The following is a 16,581-nucleotide window of genomic DNA, read 5'->3' as shown; positions in this document are numbered from 1 at the left end:
GCAAGCAAATGAATCAAACAAAATACAAAGGAAAAATAAGTAGGACCATTTCCATGCTATAAGGTTATGACATAGACATGTTAAAAATTATTTTAGATACCAATCTAATTTGGATACTTAATAATGATGGCCAATTAGCAAACTCTGCATTAGACACCCAATACCAAAAGGACTACAGAGGGAGTGAGCATTAAGGTATAGTTGAGTTGAGTGTGGCTGCATTACTAATTAGGAAAATGAATAAAAGGAATGGAACTCATATGAGTGTACAATGGAGTAATAAAAGTGTTTACAAAATATACATATGAATGTGCAACGGGTCAGGTCAGCTCAACATGAATTATTTAAAACCGGCCCAATTATATAATATGCAGACTGTACGTAATTTTATGTCAACTGAATATTCAAAAAAGGTATTTATTACAAAAATAAAGTTAGGAGATTACTTTGTGTATACCCACAAGTTTTGAACAAGAATCAAAATCAAAAGGAACATTCTATATGTTTTTCAATAATTTGAACCACATTGCATTAGGAGTCTCAGATTTGTAATTTTGTTTTCCACTTTCATTAAGAAAATGTCATTTCCCCTTTCTTGAATTTCTCAGAGAAAATTTATGCTAACGGAAGACTTAGTGTAACACTAAGCGCAATTACGTTCTAGGATTTATCGCTGATGGATATTCGTGATTTCCGATTGCCGCCCCCCTCCCCCTCCCGAGAACTTGTATGAAGCTTCCTCCTAAACTTTTAATTTTAGCGGATTACCCTCCTTCCCCCTCCCCTTCCCTCCCTCTCTCCCCTCTAGAATTTTTACAATTAGTCAATTTTCCCATTGAACTATTTTAGCGGATTACCTCTCTGAACTTTTATAAATAGTCAAATTCCTCCTGGCGCTAGATTTTAATTTTTTTTAATCTAATTTTCTATCCATTTTGATTACATGGATAACACATGACAACTGTATGAGACCAAAAATGATGGAAAATTAGATGGATGAAAAGTTCTAAAATTTAACGCCATGGGAGAAAATGGCTATTTATAAAATTCAGGGGATAATCTATTAAAATTAAAGTTCATAGGGAAACTGGCAGCTCCATACAAATCCAGGGACAAATCGACAACTACCTCTTCTAATTTATGAAATCTAACTTTTTTTTCCTTCAACAAGAAAGTGCTACAAAGTGGTTTAACAATGAAGGCAAGAAAATACAAAGGGATATTATGGGTAGGAGAAAAATGAATGATTAGTAGGCAAGAAGCATACATTTTCAGTACTATCACAATAGTTTTACGGTAAAAAAGAAAAAAAGGATTTACTGTTTAAAGGTAGTTGAAAATATAGACAACGACGAATTGGTTCACCGCATGTCATTTGAACCTCGGAGAGGCAGTAACAGTGATGGCCTTCTGTTTTTCATGCCTCTCAGCTTGAGTGGACTCCAAATCACTGGTTTCCGTTGTAATGCAACTGCTGCCGGATGCCTCGCTGCCCTGACTGAACCAGCCAGTGTCGGGGGACTACCCATGAACTTGCTGCTTCTCCTCATTGTGGTTGGCGTTGTCTCTGCTTCCGACTTCAATTCAGGCATCGGAGAGAACAGCCTCGAATACCGTGACTTTCGTGGATCCCTTGCAAACGACAGTCTGCCACTGTTAAATAGAGAGGCAGAGGTGTGGAGGGGTGTTGTCATGTGAGAGTTCGGGTCAGGGCGATATGTAGCAATAGAGACTCGTCTCTTAGGCTGGAGAACCTGTTGTGTTGTTGCGGGTGGAGGTCTGACAGCAATGGAGATTCTTCTCGGTAAAATTTGGTTTTTCTGGTTTCTTCCTGCTAGTGCTGTTGTGGAGATGTTTTCTTTTCCGTCAACTGAAGATGGGACGGGAGTTCTAGAGATGGTTTTTTTGGGCGGTAAAGCAGATGATGGGGGCATGAAGTTGGAAATTCTTCGCAAAGGTAGCCTTGATCTTGGAGGAGCCAATGGCGGTTTCTTCTCTGCAGCAGTCTTCTGAGCTCCTTGTTTCCGGAATGATGATGCTGAAGACTGATGAGAAACCGCTGCGAAAGCTCTAGTCTCCTGTTTCAGTCTGGTCTTCCTTTCCTCAGCCAACTGGTTCTCAAGGTCCCGATTCTATGAAAAAAAATTCAGTTATTTAACAATGAACAAACTGAAAAAAACTCAATAAGAAATTCAAGTCGCCTTGAAGATAGATTACCTTTTCTTGTAGATTTCTGCAAATGTGTTCCCTTGAAGCAAGCCTCAACTGCAGAGACTGTATGCAATCCTGTAGTTTCTTTGTTTCTTTCTCGTCATGTTTAGCCTTTTCAGCCTGTTAAATTGGAATTAAAATTTTCGTAATGTGAAATCAAGATAAACTAGAACAAAAGTATGCTTTAATTTATAACACATACCATTTGTTTGTACTTCAACAGCTCAGTGAGGTCTGCTTGTTTGCGAGCAGGTCCACTCTCTATTCCCCGCACCCGGCTGGCAAAGTTCAATGAACACAGTGTCTCCCCAAGATCTGAGGCACTTGGGCTGATTTGGACAAACATCAAGGTTTTGCAATCTCCCCCTGCAAATCAAATTTCAATTAAAATCATGCATATATAACCGACTTTTAGGAGCCACTCCCCTGAAATGAATTATTACTATAAAGGCTCACCTAAAGAACTCTGCAGCATATGAGTAAGCTTCGAATTCCTGGTTTTTTTTCAAAAAATTGAAGTTTAGATATGGTAGCCAAATGTGTTTGTGTGTGTGCGTCTGTGAGAGAGAGAGAGAGAGAGAGAGAGTTGCCTGTAAGGAATGTGGGCTGTCTTGGATGCAAGGGATGAGATAACATCGCCAAGGGCCGAGAGAGATTTATTTATAAACTGAGATTCCTTCAGTCTTTCACCTTCAACATCAATCCTCCCCACACGTTCACTGCCAGCCAAGTCTACGAGCCACAGTTGACTCCTTGTCTTTTGCCCATTTATCAAGTTCTCCCCCTTCACCGTCACCCGTAACAAGCTGTAGAAAACAAATTTTCACTGAATAGTGGATACAACCATAGAAAGAAAAATTGGTTGCCTCATATTTCTTTATATTCACTCTGCTTTGAAACATTCAGTGTACTAGTGCCTTTTCATTTAATCTAGCAGAGAAAAAAACAAGAATCTGAAAACGAAGATATTTAGGAGATTTTGAGCATGAAAGTTACCAGTGAGAGCGGCTGCTCTGCTCGTTAGCACTGGTAGATCCAACAGACCTTGCTTGGCTTCCAGACTTTAGCAGTTCCCACATCTCTTCAAAGCCATAAACACGCTCTTCAACAAGTCCTGGAACATCTAAGGTTCCGTCTGCACATTGCTTTATTTCCAACCTTTGAACAGAAAACAAATAAGTACATCCATTAGGGATCAACATTATATCCTCCAACTGAGATTCTAAGATTGCCAAAGGATGTAACATAAAAAGGTTAGACAGTTAACAAACTTAAAATGCAATTAAACTCGTGGAAGCGCCAAGGGTGGTGAGGGTTAACTATAATCTATTTCTGCAATTGTCTATGTTAATTGCTAAGTAAGCATTTCAATTGTCAATCAGAGGCCAATTCGATTCTTCAAAATCTTAAGAGCCCAAATGATGCATATGATGATACTTGATTTGAATAAACAATTTTTCAAATGGCAAGGTTATGGTAGCAAAGCCTACTCAATTAACATCTATGCAGAAGAAAACTCACTTCTTTGTGGGTTGATTAGTGTTATCCACCAAGAGGTCCCTAATCTTCTCATTATAAACCTCCAGCATACTAACACATAACTCATATCTCATAAAGCCACCTCTGTCTTTTGAAATCCGAAACAACTCCTCCAGAGTCCTGTAGTTAACACCTCTGTTTTCAGAAGTACCCTCCATCGTAAAGGTCTTGCCAGTTCCAGTTTGTCCATAGGCAAAAATGCAGACATTATACCCATCCAACACCGAAGTCACAATAGGCTTCGTTTGAGCAAAAACAGCCTCTGCACATTTGAAAAGCTCAGCATCAAAGATACAAAATCTATCTAAAAGTTATCCATCGTAACAAAATCAACTGTGGAGTATCAGACAGTGCAATTACAAAATCGGTAGAGTTTTCAACTACCTTGGTTGTCCTCAGGTCTGAAGACATGGTCAAACTTGAACTGCTTTTTCGAGGAATCAGAACAAATGACCTGCAGCTCGTTATCTAGGGAGGATTCGAATTCAACAACAGAACCAGATCCGCTTGAAATTTCAGTTTGATTCAAAGGTCTACATCTGCAGAAAACTCGGATGTTGCCTTTAAGCTCAATCACTTCATTGTAAAGTCTCTTTCGCTCGGACGACTCATCTAGGTACTTCTTCTTTAAAAGTTCATGTTCCATACCTAGAGATCCAGAAACAACCAATTACAATCCAAGATAGAAGGAAAGTCAGAAAATAATCGTGAGTGATCAACACAAATGGCTCACTTAGTAGCTGAATGGTGTTTAGAACTGAAGGGTCCGGAAAGGAATTCGTTGTGAGCTTGACTTGATCAGACAAGACAGTATGTTCTTTCTTCAAATCCTAAAAAATAAGAGCAAAACCGAAAACTTTTAGTAAATTTTTTTCAAAGATTTAAAACAAAAAGAATGTACAAATGTTATATTAAAGAATTACCTGAATTTTGGTTGTCAAATCAGTGATCTTCTGCAAAACTGGAAGGAACCTTTGACATGGAGAACCTTCTGTTCCGTTCGACGCGCTACTCTCACCAATCAAATCAGAATCTCCGTCGACGGGTTTGGTAGCAATATCTGGAGTACAGTCTGAATAATGTTATAATTAGTGCCTGACTTCAACCACCACTCAAAAATTCACATTTCCATTTTGTTCAAATTAACCTCCTTGATTGAATTTCAAAATGTAACAGTTCAGTGGCAACAATTCCTAATTTAAATTACAAAATTAAAAGGGCAAGAATTGCAGAAATTACCCACCTTTGTCGCTCACATCACTGTCCACCCGGCTTGCAATCGTCTCTAGGGTTTTAACTGAAGAAAAAGAGGGATGCAATCAAATCAGAATATCTCCAAATTCTACATTTTCTTGGACTGGAAAATAAAATTAAAACTATAAGAAGCAGTAATCTTCGAATCCGAACCTCAAATTCAAACTTTTCTTGTAATTCAAAAATTTTTAAAAGGGGGAAATGAAATATAAAAAAAAAAAAAAATCATAAACCTGCTTCGGAGGTTGCGGAAGGCTTGGAGTAGTGATCTGGAAAGACGTCGGTGCAGTTTTCATGGAACATTTCCACCGTTTGATCTGAATTAAATCAGGAAAATTCGCGATTAATACAGCGTTCGCTCATCGATTTACCAAGAAATTAAATAATAAAAAAACAAGAAATAATTGAAGAGAGAGAGTACCTTCCATGGATTCGAATCGGAGCAAGAATCCGAGTTCTGGAGTGAGTGGGAGAGAGAGAGAGAGGGTTGTGAATGTTAGACAAAGATCTCAGAGAGCTAGAGAGAGAGAGAGAGAGAGAGAGAGAAGGAAAGAGAGAGAGAGAGAGAGAGCGTTTTGAGTTTTGTTTTCAGGGCCGGAGGGATTTGTGAGCGTAGGGTTTTGATTGCGTTGAAGTTTGAATTGAAGGGATCTTAGCCGTTGGTTTAAATGGTGGGAGCTCTTTCTTTCCAACGGCTATCAAAATTTTCTCGGTGGACCACTTCGTAATGGCCCAATAGGCCCAGTCACTGCGAAGGCAAACGACGCTTAGTTTCACGTCGTCTATAATATATAATAGGATGCAACATTCACGTTGTTTACCACTATAACTAATTGCTGCAAAATCGTTCAACTTTCAATAGATAAAGGAGTGTGATATCCACACATCTCATTTTACTTCTCACACACTTTTTTAATTTTTGGCGGTCGGATCGGATGAATTGAAGAAGATCAATGGACAGAAATTATCAAGGGATGTGTAAAATAAGGTGTGTAGATAGCACATCCCTAGATAAATAACACATTTCAATTTTTTTCACGTTATCTAACGCCAAAGAAGAAATTAACTATTTATAAAAGTTCAAGGGAATAATCTGACAAAATCAAAGTTCATAAAGAAATTGGCTAGCTATAAAAATATAGAAGGTAATCGACTAAAATTATAATTCAGAATAAATTGACAGCTCTATACAAATTCGAAAAGTAAATACACAAATACCTCTTATAGAAAACTATTCCCAAAACTTCAATGGTGCATTTTGTAATTATTCTAAAACATATAGTAAAAGGTATAGTTGGCCTTGATTGGTCTTCTTCCTAATTCCTATATAGATCTTCCTCAAGTCAATCACAAAATAAATAAAAAATATATATCTGATAAAAATATAAATCTCTGCAACTTTTGTACAAAGTAATTGGTGTAAGTGGCTGAGTTGATGATGGCTTCCTCCACATCCCCAAACTGCTTGTTTCACTTCAGCTCCCTCTCTTCTTCTTCTTCAGTATCCAACTCAACCACCACCACACATTTGCCCTTATCTTCTTCTCACTCTATCTTCAATGGCTGCGGTGCACTTTCCCTCACCAAATCTTCTTCCTCTTCAAGAATATCTGCCAAGTTTGATAAGTTCCAAGGTGGAACTCCCCAGGAAATTCTTCAAGATGCCACACCACCACCATCTCTAGAAGCTCTTGAGGAAGAAGATGGTGAGCAGGAAGATGATGACAGGTGAATTGTTTTTCATCTTTTTATACGAGCGATATTTTACTTTAAACTAATTTACAGTTGAAGGAGAATTCAAACTTGAATTCATAAGGAGAGCACATATCTCGAGTTTGTGATATGGGAATTAGTCTTAACAAATGAATCATTCAATTGTTAATTGGGTAAAGTTGTTGGACTGATTAGTTGTTGTGGCGTTTGTCCATCTCTCTAATATCTTAATTAACAAATCGTTAAGCCGTTAATTTTCGATCCATAATTTGATTAATTTGGATTGATGTGATTGTCTTGGTGCGTTTCAGCTGCTTGCCTTCTGACTTGGAGGGTGCAGTGCGTCAATCAGGTGTAGCAAGTGCAGATTTTGTGTCTTCAGGAGGAATGAGAGCCATAGTACGTGCTCTAACAAAAAAAATATAATCTTGTCGATAAAGGTTTAATCTTCTTGTAATGCAGTTTTGAGCATTAGGCAAAGCTTTATTAGAAAATAACATGTATTAGTCAAACATCGTAACGAACTATCTAGCTAATCTGAGGTATAAAACTTTGATTATGTTGTAGAATATGTGCTTAATTTTGTGCTGGCTGGTGAAAAATGGCGAGCACATTACCCGTTTTAGTTGCCAGTCTGCCAAGTTTGATTTGTAAATTCGTTATGTTTTCACAGGTTGAGCTTTTGATCCCTCAGCTGCAATTTCTAGACGAAGAAGGTGCACAAGCTGAGCTCTGGGAATTGTCCAGGGTTTTCTTAGATACGCTGATCGAAGAAACCGGCGGTCAGGTTAGTTGAAAATGTTTCTGTTGCTAACTGCCATTGGCTTCAACCTATAGATAATTTCAGCTGAGAAGTGCTAATTTGATTGCCAGAGAGTTAAAGCTGTGTTTCCTGATGCTGGTGCGGCAGCGCTTCTAAAATACCGTTGGAAAGATGCTGCTTTTGGATTCGCCAGGTGATTTATAATATGAGCGGTTCTCTTCAGTTGAATATGGGACTTAATGGTGCCATGTATTTACTAGCCATGGTTGCCTGCCATCAGTTTATTGTGTTCTTCCAGTTGAGTCCCAAATCTGAGACATGAGCATAATTAATATGGTTTAGTATTGTAGTTTAGTAGGTTGCACCCATCATTTGAATCTATTCGAATTTCTTTTTGACCTGTGCTCGTATGTTAGATTTCGCGCCTCATTATACAATCTTCTGTCGCCTTGCATTCAGCTTAAGTGACCGAAAGCCTATAACGAGTGAAGATGAGATTGTGGTTATGGTTGTTCCTGATTACCAGATGTTGGGATACGTCGAGAAACTTGCAGCTACTCTCTCAGATGACCCGGTAAGCTAGTGATTCTTCTTGTTTCTGAAGTTAAATTTACCTGATATAGACTCCATGCGGTGTAGAGACATGTTATTTTTCGGGTCATTTGGTTTTTTTCAAAGTACATCTCAAAGCAGTTTTCCTCATTTTCTTGTGAATTGGCAGCCAAGGCCTCTCATCATGTGGAACCCCCGTCTCATCAGCGAGGATGTAGGAGTTGGATTCAATGTTCGACAGTTAAGGCAGTACTTTCTCAGGTATTAATTTTTAAGAGACCCCCTAAAACTGTTGGTTGGATGAATATATTTGGCATCTTTACTTATTTTGGGTTATCGACGATCAGTTGTTAGACAGTTAACCGCCTCGTTGTGTCCTGCTACCTTCTGTATTTGTGGTCTGCAGAACTTTTACGACGGTCTACTCAATGAGGCCAATGGAATCTGGTGCTGTATTTAGGTGTTATCCAGGGTAAGAGATGTGAATATTGCATCAAATTCTTAATATTTAGATTGGCCCCTTTGGTCTACGGTTTCTGCGGCTAAGGTCTTGTTCCCCTGCTCATTTACCAGGCTATGGAAGGTGTTCTACGATGACAAGGATAGACCGAACAGATACCTGCTCGCGAAAGAGCTCATTCAGCGCCCCGATGCTGAAGAACTTGAGGTTGGTAGTTGATGCTAACTCCTTGACTTGAACAAATGAACACACAATGTATTAACAAGGTAAACGAATGCGATTTCATCTTTTGCAGATGATATTCGGAAATGTAGATGAGAGCTCAGAGAAGGGCCAATCTTTGTTTGATCAAGCTGCAGGGATGTTCTCTTCGCTAAATCGATTTATGAGGGTCATTTCAAGATAGAATTATAGTCTGCAACGATCTATCTCCTTCACTGTAACGCGATTGTATTATGTTTCGCTGCACAAACTGAAGTAGTGTTTGCTTTACATCTGATATTTTCCGTCGAAACAAATGAAAGACCGAAAACTTCACATTTTCGTATTACTGAAACCGAGTTCTGGCATAGATATTCTCGAGTACAGTAGCTTTAACGATCTAATTTACAGGCAACCCTAATCGACATTTCTGCTCTCAGTTTCTTCCTCCTATACAGTGGCATTGATTCCACAAATCAAAACCAATCAACATGCTGTGTCGAAGCCTTTGGCTGCTTCTTCGGTTTCTGATACCTGTTGTTCTCAAACATGGCTTTGACTGTAAGCGAGTAGAGCAAATCTGCCTCGGGCGAACTATCATACGGTGTGTTGATGATACTGCAAAATCAAGATCAACCACACAAAGGAAAAGTTAACGAAGGACAACAAACTGCTTCCTCGTAAAAGCGCTAATGAGTAAAAAGGCTTTAGTAGCACATCCAAACGAGCCGTGATAAAGGTAAAGTATGACAAGGTAAATAATAAATTAACCACCTGTCAAGTAACTCCTCCAAAATAATTCTCTGTGATGGAGTAACATAATGAATGCAACTTCTCGGGCACTGACCAACTGCAAGCTGAACTTGGTAATCATCCCCAAATCCTACAAACATTAATCAAAACCGGGTTTTAATCCGAAAATGTATCAACAAAGACGAAACAAAACGAAGGAAACGAACCTTGAGATGTAGCTCTTGCAGTCCCAGTTGCAGCATAAGTGAAGGCATGAGGGGCTCTTTGTACACAAGAATATGGACAACCTGCAGATTGTTATAAAAACAGAAAAAGTTCGACTCATGTTCTCTCGTAGCTAAGTTGGTTAGAGCATCCGTCTAGTAAGCGGGAGATCTTGAATTCGTCTCTTAACAAGATGATTTTTGTTATAATGTCATTTGTAAGAACAAGTGCAACTTAATTTAGTACCTTTTCCCACACAAAGAACCTCGTTAACAAAAACATCAAACGCTTCACATTCTGGATTATCAAAGGGATCTACACATTCCCTACAAAGCCAAGCAGAAATAGTGAGCTTAGCGAGCTATAACAACTCAATCATCCTTCGTACGTGCAAATCACAGTCTGACACATATGCGTAAGCAAATTACAAAAACTAAACACAAAGTTTACCTTTCTATTATCTCCGATCGGCTGTAACTCGATAACATCTGCACATATTTTATTAACCGCAATGATCACCAATTTTCATTGCTAGCAAAAAAAAAAAAAAAAAAAAATCTTTTTTATTTGAAAAAGGTTTTTATCTAAAATGATCCATGCGAATAACATAATTCTTCATTTTGGTCTCTTATAATGAAAACCGATGCAAGTGGTCCATGAGTTTGTCCAGTGTAATCATATTGACCATTTCGTGAAAAATTTGTCAATATCCTCGAAAGTTCTGTAATTTTGGTCCTTCTGTGATATTAACAGATTTTTCACGAAATGATAAAATGATTCACAGTAAATAAACTCAAAAACCACTTCTATCGATTTTCATTGACAGGACTAACATAAGAAGTTATATCAATGTCAGACACCGTTTTGGCTAGAAACAGTTTGAAAAATATTACGGAAACAGAAATTATAAATAAAAGTGGCATTTTTTAAGATAAAAGAATTACCTCATAGGCCTGAATTACACGGCGAATCATCATATCAGCATCTTTCCCGTTCCTATTTACATCTGGATGAAACTGCTTCACCTATTTTATCACAATAATAATATTTTAAATTAAAAATATGTTTTAATTGAAGAAACAAGAAGAGAAGAATCTGATGGGACAAATACTTTGGCGCGGAAGGCGGCTTTGAGCTCGGCGGCGGAGAAGGAAGGCTGGACACCGAGGATGGTGCAAGCGGTGGAAGTGGCGGAGAGAGGAGGAGCATCCTCTCTGCAGTTCTTCACTGTGAATTTCTGGCGGTTACGAGTTTTAACGGCTTTTTGAAATGGTAGAACCGGCGGTATCTTCCAACCGCACACTGATAAACCTTCCATTTTCGCTCTCTTCACTTCAATAAAGCACTGCTACTCCATTATTTAATGTTAGTAGAAGGGCCAAACGCTGCGTTTCAGTTGGATGGGCCCATCCTTGAATATATTAAAGTTAATTAACAGCATGTCCAATCGTACTCTCTAATTTAAGTCGAATTTTTATTAAAAATTATTTTTGGAGCTCCTTGTAAAATTCTCTTCCCCCAAAAAAATAAAAATAAAAAATCTCCCTATAAAATTCCAACTTCTCCCTATATTTTGGCTAGAAGCACATTTAGAGAGCCCGTTGGAGATGTTCTGCTAATTAATTGATATGTAGGCCTTTCACGCTGATTTGCATGGGTTTGATTCCATATATAAGAATCATGCTGTGTTATGAATTTGATTTTCATTTATAAGAATTAAAGTCAAATTTTCCGGCATGTTGTTATAATTATAAGAGAAATAGATTATTAATATTAGTAATAGTCATGCATGTACCTTTTAGTGTAGTGACATTGTGGGAAGGGGGTTTAGAACACTGACCTCAATGGCCAGGATAACACTCTTAACCATTTGAGTAACAAGTTTTTTTGTGAAAAAATAGTGCTAGACTAGACATGGCCATTATAATACTAGACATAGACAGCTAAACCAGTCATACGCTTTTTTCATATATAATACAACAATGTTATTTGTACCACATTTACTGATCACGTTGAGAAACTAGTTTACATATGCATTCTTTTGATCAAGATGTTTCCATTAAGAGAATTACATACACTATAAAAGGACTCTCATATGCCCCCCAACTTCACACACAAGCAAAAGATCGAAAGAAAGAACAACTTGTAAAAATTGAAGTTCTACTATATATCATCTTCCAGCCGCACTTGAAGTTGGAGCTTCAAATTCCTCTTATTTCCAGACATTTGTTTTCAACATTGACACAACCGAGGACATCGAGGGTCGTTGTGTGGACTCTCCTCTGTGCACATCATCCCTATATCAAGCCTTTGAATGCTGCATAGTTCTAAAGTACCAGGCGTGCCTCGTGAGTATGCCTCCAGCTTCAGTGTGGTGTCAACAACATCCAAAATCCGGCCTGGAAATGCAGAACTCAGTCACTTCCTTAAATCAACCTCACCCAAAAAACAAATTGCTTGTTGGTCTTTTGTCATCATCTCAAGCAGAATCACACCAAAGCAATGCACATGCCTTTTAGCAGATACCTCAATTCCCTGTCCATATTCTGTTTCACAAGCAATTTATAAAGATGGTTAACTCAATCAGAAGCAATTTCTCTCAATCGAAGAGTATAAAAAATCAATGTGATATGCATACCTGGTGGGATATAACCAATTGATCCGTGTAGAGAGCCCGTTGTTGACATGTTCTTTCGGTTGGTCAGTTGAAATGAGCTTTCCATTCCCAATATCTGCTACATGAGCCACCATATCAGTGCTGAGAAGCACGTTTTCCAGTTTTAGATCACAATGTATCACTTGGACTGGACAGCCTTCTTATGGATACTCAAAGCAATTGGCAATACCTGTAGCTATTGAAATTTTTTCGTTCAAAGTTAATTTACAAGCTCCTTCCTCTAGTCCACCAGGATAGAGATGCTCTCCCAGGTTCCTGTTGCCAATAAAATCAAGGATAAGAGAGTGTTCCAAGAATATCCTACGAGTCCAACAATTGACTTCTCCAAGAATATCTTATGAGTCCAACTTATTCTTCGAGAAGTCGATTGCTTGCAGGGACACCAACTTTCCAATGCTTGCTGGTAGTTGACCTTCGAAATGACTGTTTGGAAGGTTAATTGAGAAGTCTAATCTTGAAAGAAGGCCAAGCAGTACAGGAATAGAACCTTGCAAGCTGTTGACAGATAAATTAAGAAGCACCATCAGAGAACAGTAAGGTTGACGGGAAATTTACCGGATAGGTGGTTTTCAGACAGGTTAAGATATCTCAGCTGTAAGAGATTACCAAGTGAAGGTGGAAAAGACCCGCCAATCAATTTTTTTCCAAGATCCAGTACACAAAGGCTAGACATCTTCCCCATGTCATCTGGAATTGATCCAAGAATTCTGTTTTTGTAGAAGTATAACCTCTGCAAATTCCCAAGCTTCCCCATAGATGCTGGAATTTTTCCTTCCAACTAGTTGATTGACATATATAAACTTACTAATCTGCTTAAGTCTCCAACACTATCTGGTATACTTCCAGTAATGTCGTTATCCAGAAGATTGACGTAAAAGAGGTCTTTGAAAGACCGCCGACAGAAGATGGTACATTTCTTCTCCAACAAACATGAAGCAAAATGCAGTTTGTGAGAGCTGTTAAGAAACCAAGGGAAGAATTACCAGATCTGCCGCCACCACCTAAGGCATTGATATGACAGTAGAGAATCTCAAGGTTCTGTAGCATTCCCAACTCTGCAGGAACTTCCCCCTCTAATTTGTTCATACTGTCAGCTGAGAGAGATTGGAGAGGGTCACTGGAATCCTACCAGAAAGCATGTTATTGATCAGGTACAACTTCTGCAAGTTCTGGAGTTTGGCACCCAGCTCTGAAGGCATTTCTCCACTTAATCAAATATCAATCAGTGCAATCTCATGTAATGCAGTTTAGTTACTAATTGCTGCAGGTATCGACCCCTCATTCAATTAACTACTAGATTAGGATTTAATCATGCGGCCCCAGGCATTAAAACAATCAAGTTATCAATTCCATAAATGAAGATTACTAATTCATGGTGGCTTTTGCATTTGATACTGACCTGGCAAACTCAAATCTCCAGTTGTCCATAAAGAAGCAAATATCTTGACACCCAAAATAACAGATCTTAACTGCTCAATGTAAATGTAAAAGATAATAATTCATTATACCTTATGCAAATAGGTTTCTCTTTATTTGTCTACGAAATATTATGATAGGTCTGCAATCCCACATTTCGACAAGGTTCTTTTAATTTTATCCAGCCGCTGAGAGAAAATATTCTGGATGAGAAATAAAAAACCCAGCATGAAAAAATTCAAAAGTTTGACTTTATAAGGATAGATTAAACATAGAAAATTCGTATAATAAAGGAATGACAAACCTAAATCATTCTTATATGTCTTCATTTCGTTAAGAATGTAACAAAGAATCGGCTCTCATATCTTTTCATCTTGATCCAAATAGTACAGTATAAACCTTTCATCTGGTACATACCCTTCATCTGTCATCAGTCTAAACAGTTCGCCTAAAACCCTATAAATGGGCTCTGCTTGTGGATGCATCCTATCCCCAACAACAAAGCTCTGAACTTTCTTTTCAATCTCGATCCAACTAATACCCGTTTCTTTTGTCACCCCCATCTCCTTCATCCCCTTAATAGTCCTTGCTCTCTCTTTCCACCTTCCTTCAGAAGAATATATATTGGCAAGCAAAACATATGGTGCTGGTGTCTCAGGTGCTGCCAATAACAACTGGTCCGCAGCATATTTGCCAATCTCTGAATCGCCGTGAATGCAACAAGCACCAAGCAATGCTTGCCAAACAAGTACACCAGGATTCTCTGGTAGCTTTTCAATAAAACTTTTGGCCTCAGTGAGATGTCCTGCCCGACCTAACATGTCGACAACACAAGCATAGTGTTCTGGCCTCGGACTCATCCCATGATCTTCATTCATGGATTTCAGGAACTCCATGCCCCTTTCAACGAAACCAACATGGCTACAAGCATGAAGCAGAGACAGAAATGTAACATCTGTTGGTTGTACACCTTCCATATTCATCTTTTCATACAACTGTAATGCTTTTGAGCCATCTCCATGACGGGCAAAAGCTGCAATCATGGAATTCCAAGAAATTGAGTTCCTTTGAGGCATCCGACTGAACACTTTGACTGAATCCTCCAACTCTCCACACTTGGAGTACATATTTATAAGCCCATTGCCGACAAAAGAGTTTGAACCAAAATTCTTCTTGACAATTAAAGAGTGGAGCTGCTTCCCTAGACCTAAAGAAGTATCAACACCAAATACGCCAAGAACTGCTGAAACCATGTTTGGGTCAATGTCAATTCCTGCCTTTATCATTTTCACAAAAATATGGATTGCTTCATCCTCAAACCCATTTTGTGCAAATCCCACCAGGATAACAGTCATAGAAATCTCATCAAGTTCTTCCGTGGATTCAAAAATTTTCCATGCATCTTCCACACTACCACATTTTGAATACATGTCCATTAGTGCACTCTCAATGCACAACTCGGATTGAATTCCCAATTTCCATGCAAGTCCATGAATTTGCCGCCCTACACTTATTGCCTGCAAACCAGAACATGCCATGAGTAATCCCAAATAAGTCATAGAATTTGGATCCACCACTCCACCACTCATCTCCAAAAACAACTCCAAACTTTCAACATAGTATTCATTCTGTGCAAGGCCCGAAATCATCGCAGTCCATGTAATCACATTCCTCTCAAACATCTCATCAAACACCCGTCTTCCGGACAGAAAACACCCACATTTACAATACGATGTGATCAAAGCATTCCCCACAGCAGTTTCCCGCTCAAATCCGTTCAAAACCACCAAACCATGCATCATCTTATTCAAGTGACAAAACTCCGGCCCATCAAAAGCTGCTAAGATTGAAGTCAAAGTCGCTTTATCAAATCGATAACAACCCAATCCACCCATTTGCTTGAAGTAGCCAAAACCATAATCCAGCTCCCCATTCCTCAAAAACCCAGATATCATCGTATTCCACGAGACCGTATCTCTCACGCGCATATCATCAAACAGTTGGACTGCATTCCGTAATTCACCACATTTTAAGTACATTGATAGCAAAGAATTCCAAACAACAAGGGCATTGCGGTGATCATCGTGATTCTCAGGGTGAAAGAATTCAGGGTTCTTGATGAGAGAGGCGTGGAGGGAAGAACCCAGCTGAAAGTTGCGAACTTTTCCACAAAGAGAGAGGAGCAGGCTTATGTCGACATTGTTGAGGACCAATGTTGCCGTTGTTTGTGAATCCGGGTTCCGGTGGAGCTTGGTTTTGAAGGCGGAGATTAGAGAGGAAGCGCAGGAGGGGAAGTGGTGGGAGCTGAGGTTCTGTAGCTGAAAGACCCACCAGGATTTCATCCATGAAAAATGGGACACAGAGACCAAGTACTGACAGTTGAGGTTTCCGGATGCTGGCACTCAGGATTTTTATACGCGAGAACGGGTTCGATATCAAGGAAAGAGATACTCCCACCACCGTTACTGAATCAAGTGATTCAGACTTTCGAAATTTCCTCAAACGGTCAAAAATTATTATAGTTTTTAAGGAATCAAAATAGGTGGCCCGTTAGGTGAAATTTCAAAAGTCTAGATCACTTAATCCGGTGATCTTGGTGGAAGAGATAATCTCTTCCTCAAACTCAATACTTCGGGTTAAGAATTTTATACGAGTGATATTGAGAAGATAAATAATACTAAATTAAATTGTATTTAGTCAAGTGATACGCTCCTTGCAGTTGAATTTCGGGCATAGTATTTTTATTTATTAATGAGAATAGGTGATTTGAATGTAGTATTCTTCTAATATTGAGAAGAGAAATGTTGCTAGATTAAGAATTTGACGGTCTGAATAAAT

General features: G+C 38.7%; 3 protein-coding genes across 4 annotated transcripts; 1 reads left to right on the top strand and 2 right to left on the bottom strand.

Moving 5' to 3' along the window:
• Window positions 1-1,137: 1,137 nt before the first annotated feature.
• On the bottom strand, window positions 1,138-5,619 carry LOC126593838 (kinesin-like protein KIN-14S). Of its 2 annotated transcripts, none has more exons than XM_050259978.1 (13): window positions 5,426-5,619; window positions 5,238-5,321; window positions 4,994-5,047; window positions 4,674-4,810; window positions 4,484-4,580; window positions 4,135-4,398; window positions 3,733-4,012; window positions 3,208-3,369; window positions 2,802-3,017; window positions 2,668-2,705; window positions 2,414-2,577; window positions 2,218-2,331; window positions 1,138-2,132 (listed from the first exon to the last, which is right to left on the bottom strand). In XM_050259978.1, the coding sequence occupies exons 1-13, from the start codon at window positions 5,430-5,432 to the stop codon at window positions 1,362-1,364; spliced, it is 2,388 nt and encodes a 795-aa protein (XP_050115935.1). In that variant the 5' UTR covers window positions 5,433-5,619; the 3' UTR covers window positions 1,138-1,361. The 2 variants fall into 2 exon arrangements, with proteins under 2 accessions (XP_050115935.1, XP_050115934.1); XM_050259977.1 differs by having other exon boundaries at window positions 4,674-4,822; window positions 5,426-5,618.
• A 715-nt stretch (window positions 5,620-6,334) lies between these two features.
• LOC126593560 (uncharacterized) lies at window positions 6,335-9,042 on the top strand. The gene is made up of 9 exons (XM_050259657.1): window positions 6,335-6,732; window positions 7,029-7,116; window positions 7,391-7,504; window positions 7,591-7,673; window positions 7,940-8,054; window positions 8,202-8,293; window positions 8,439-8,504; window positions 8,606-8,699; window positions 8,788-9,042. The coding sequence occupies exons 1-9, from the start codon at window positions 6,440-6,442 to the stop codon at window positions 8,896-8,898; spliced, it is 1,056 nt and encodes a 351-aa protein (XP_050115614.1). The 5' UTR covers window positions 6,335-6,439; the 3' UTR covers window positions 8,899-9,042.
• On the bottom strand, window positions 9,016-16,184 carry LOC126592336 (pentatricopeptide repeat-containing protein At3g05340-like). The gene is made up of 15 exons (XM_050258032.1): window positions 14,106-16,184; window positions 13,727-13,796; window positions 13,416-13,516; window positions 13,311-13,328; window positions 12,903-13,105; window positions 12,676-12,822; window positions 12,497-12,582; window positions 12,087-12,196; window positions 10,762-10,998; window positions 10,595-10,675; window positions 10,101-10,138; window positions 9,897-9,976; window positions 9,653-9,733; window positions 9,468-9,576; window positions 9,016-9,311 (listed from the first exon to the last, which is right to left on the bottom strand). Exons 1-15 carry the CDS (start codon window positions 16,083-16,085, stop codon window positions 9,170-9,172), a joined length of 3,483 nt encoding a protein of 1,160 aa, XP_050113989.1. The 5' UTR covers window positions 16,086-16,184; the 3' UTR covers window positions 9,016-9,169.
• Window positions 16,185-16,581: the final 397 nt, after the last annotated feature.

The sequence above is a fragment of the Malus sylvestris genome, chromosome 12 (genome assembly GCF_916048215.2).
Source record: "Malus sylvestris chromosome 12, drMalSylv7.2, whole genome shotgun sequence".
NCBI lineage: Eukaryota > Viridiplantae > Streptophyta > Magnoliopsida > Rosales > Rosaceae > Malus > Malus sylvestris.
This window is presented reverse-complemented; position numbering and strand designations above follow the sequence as displayed.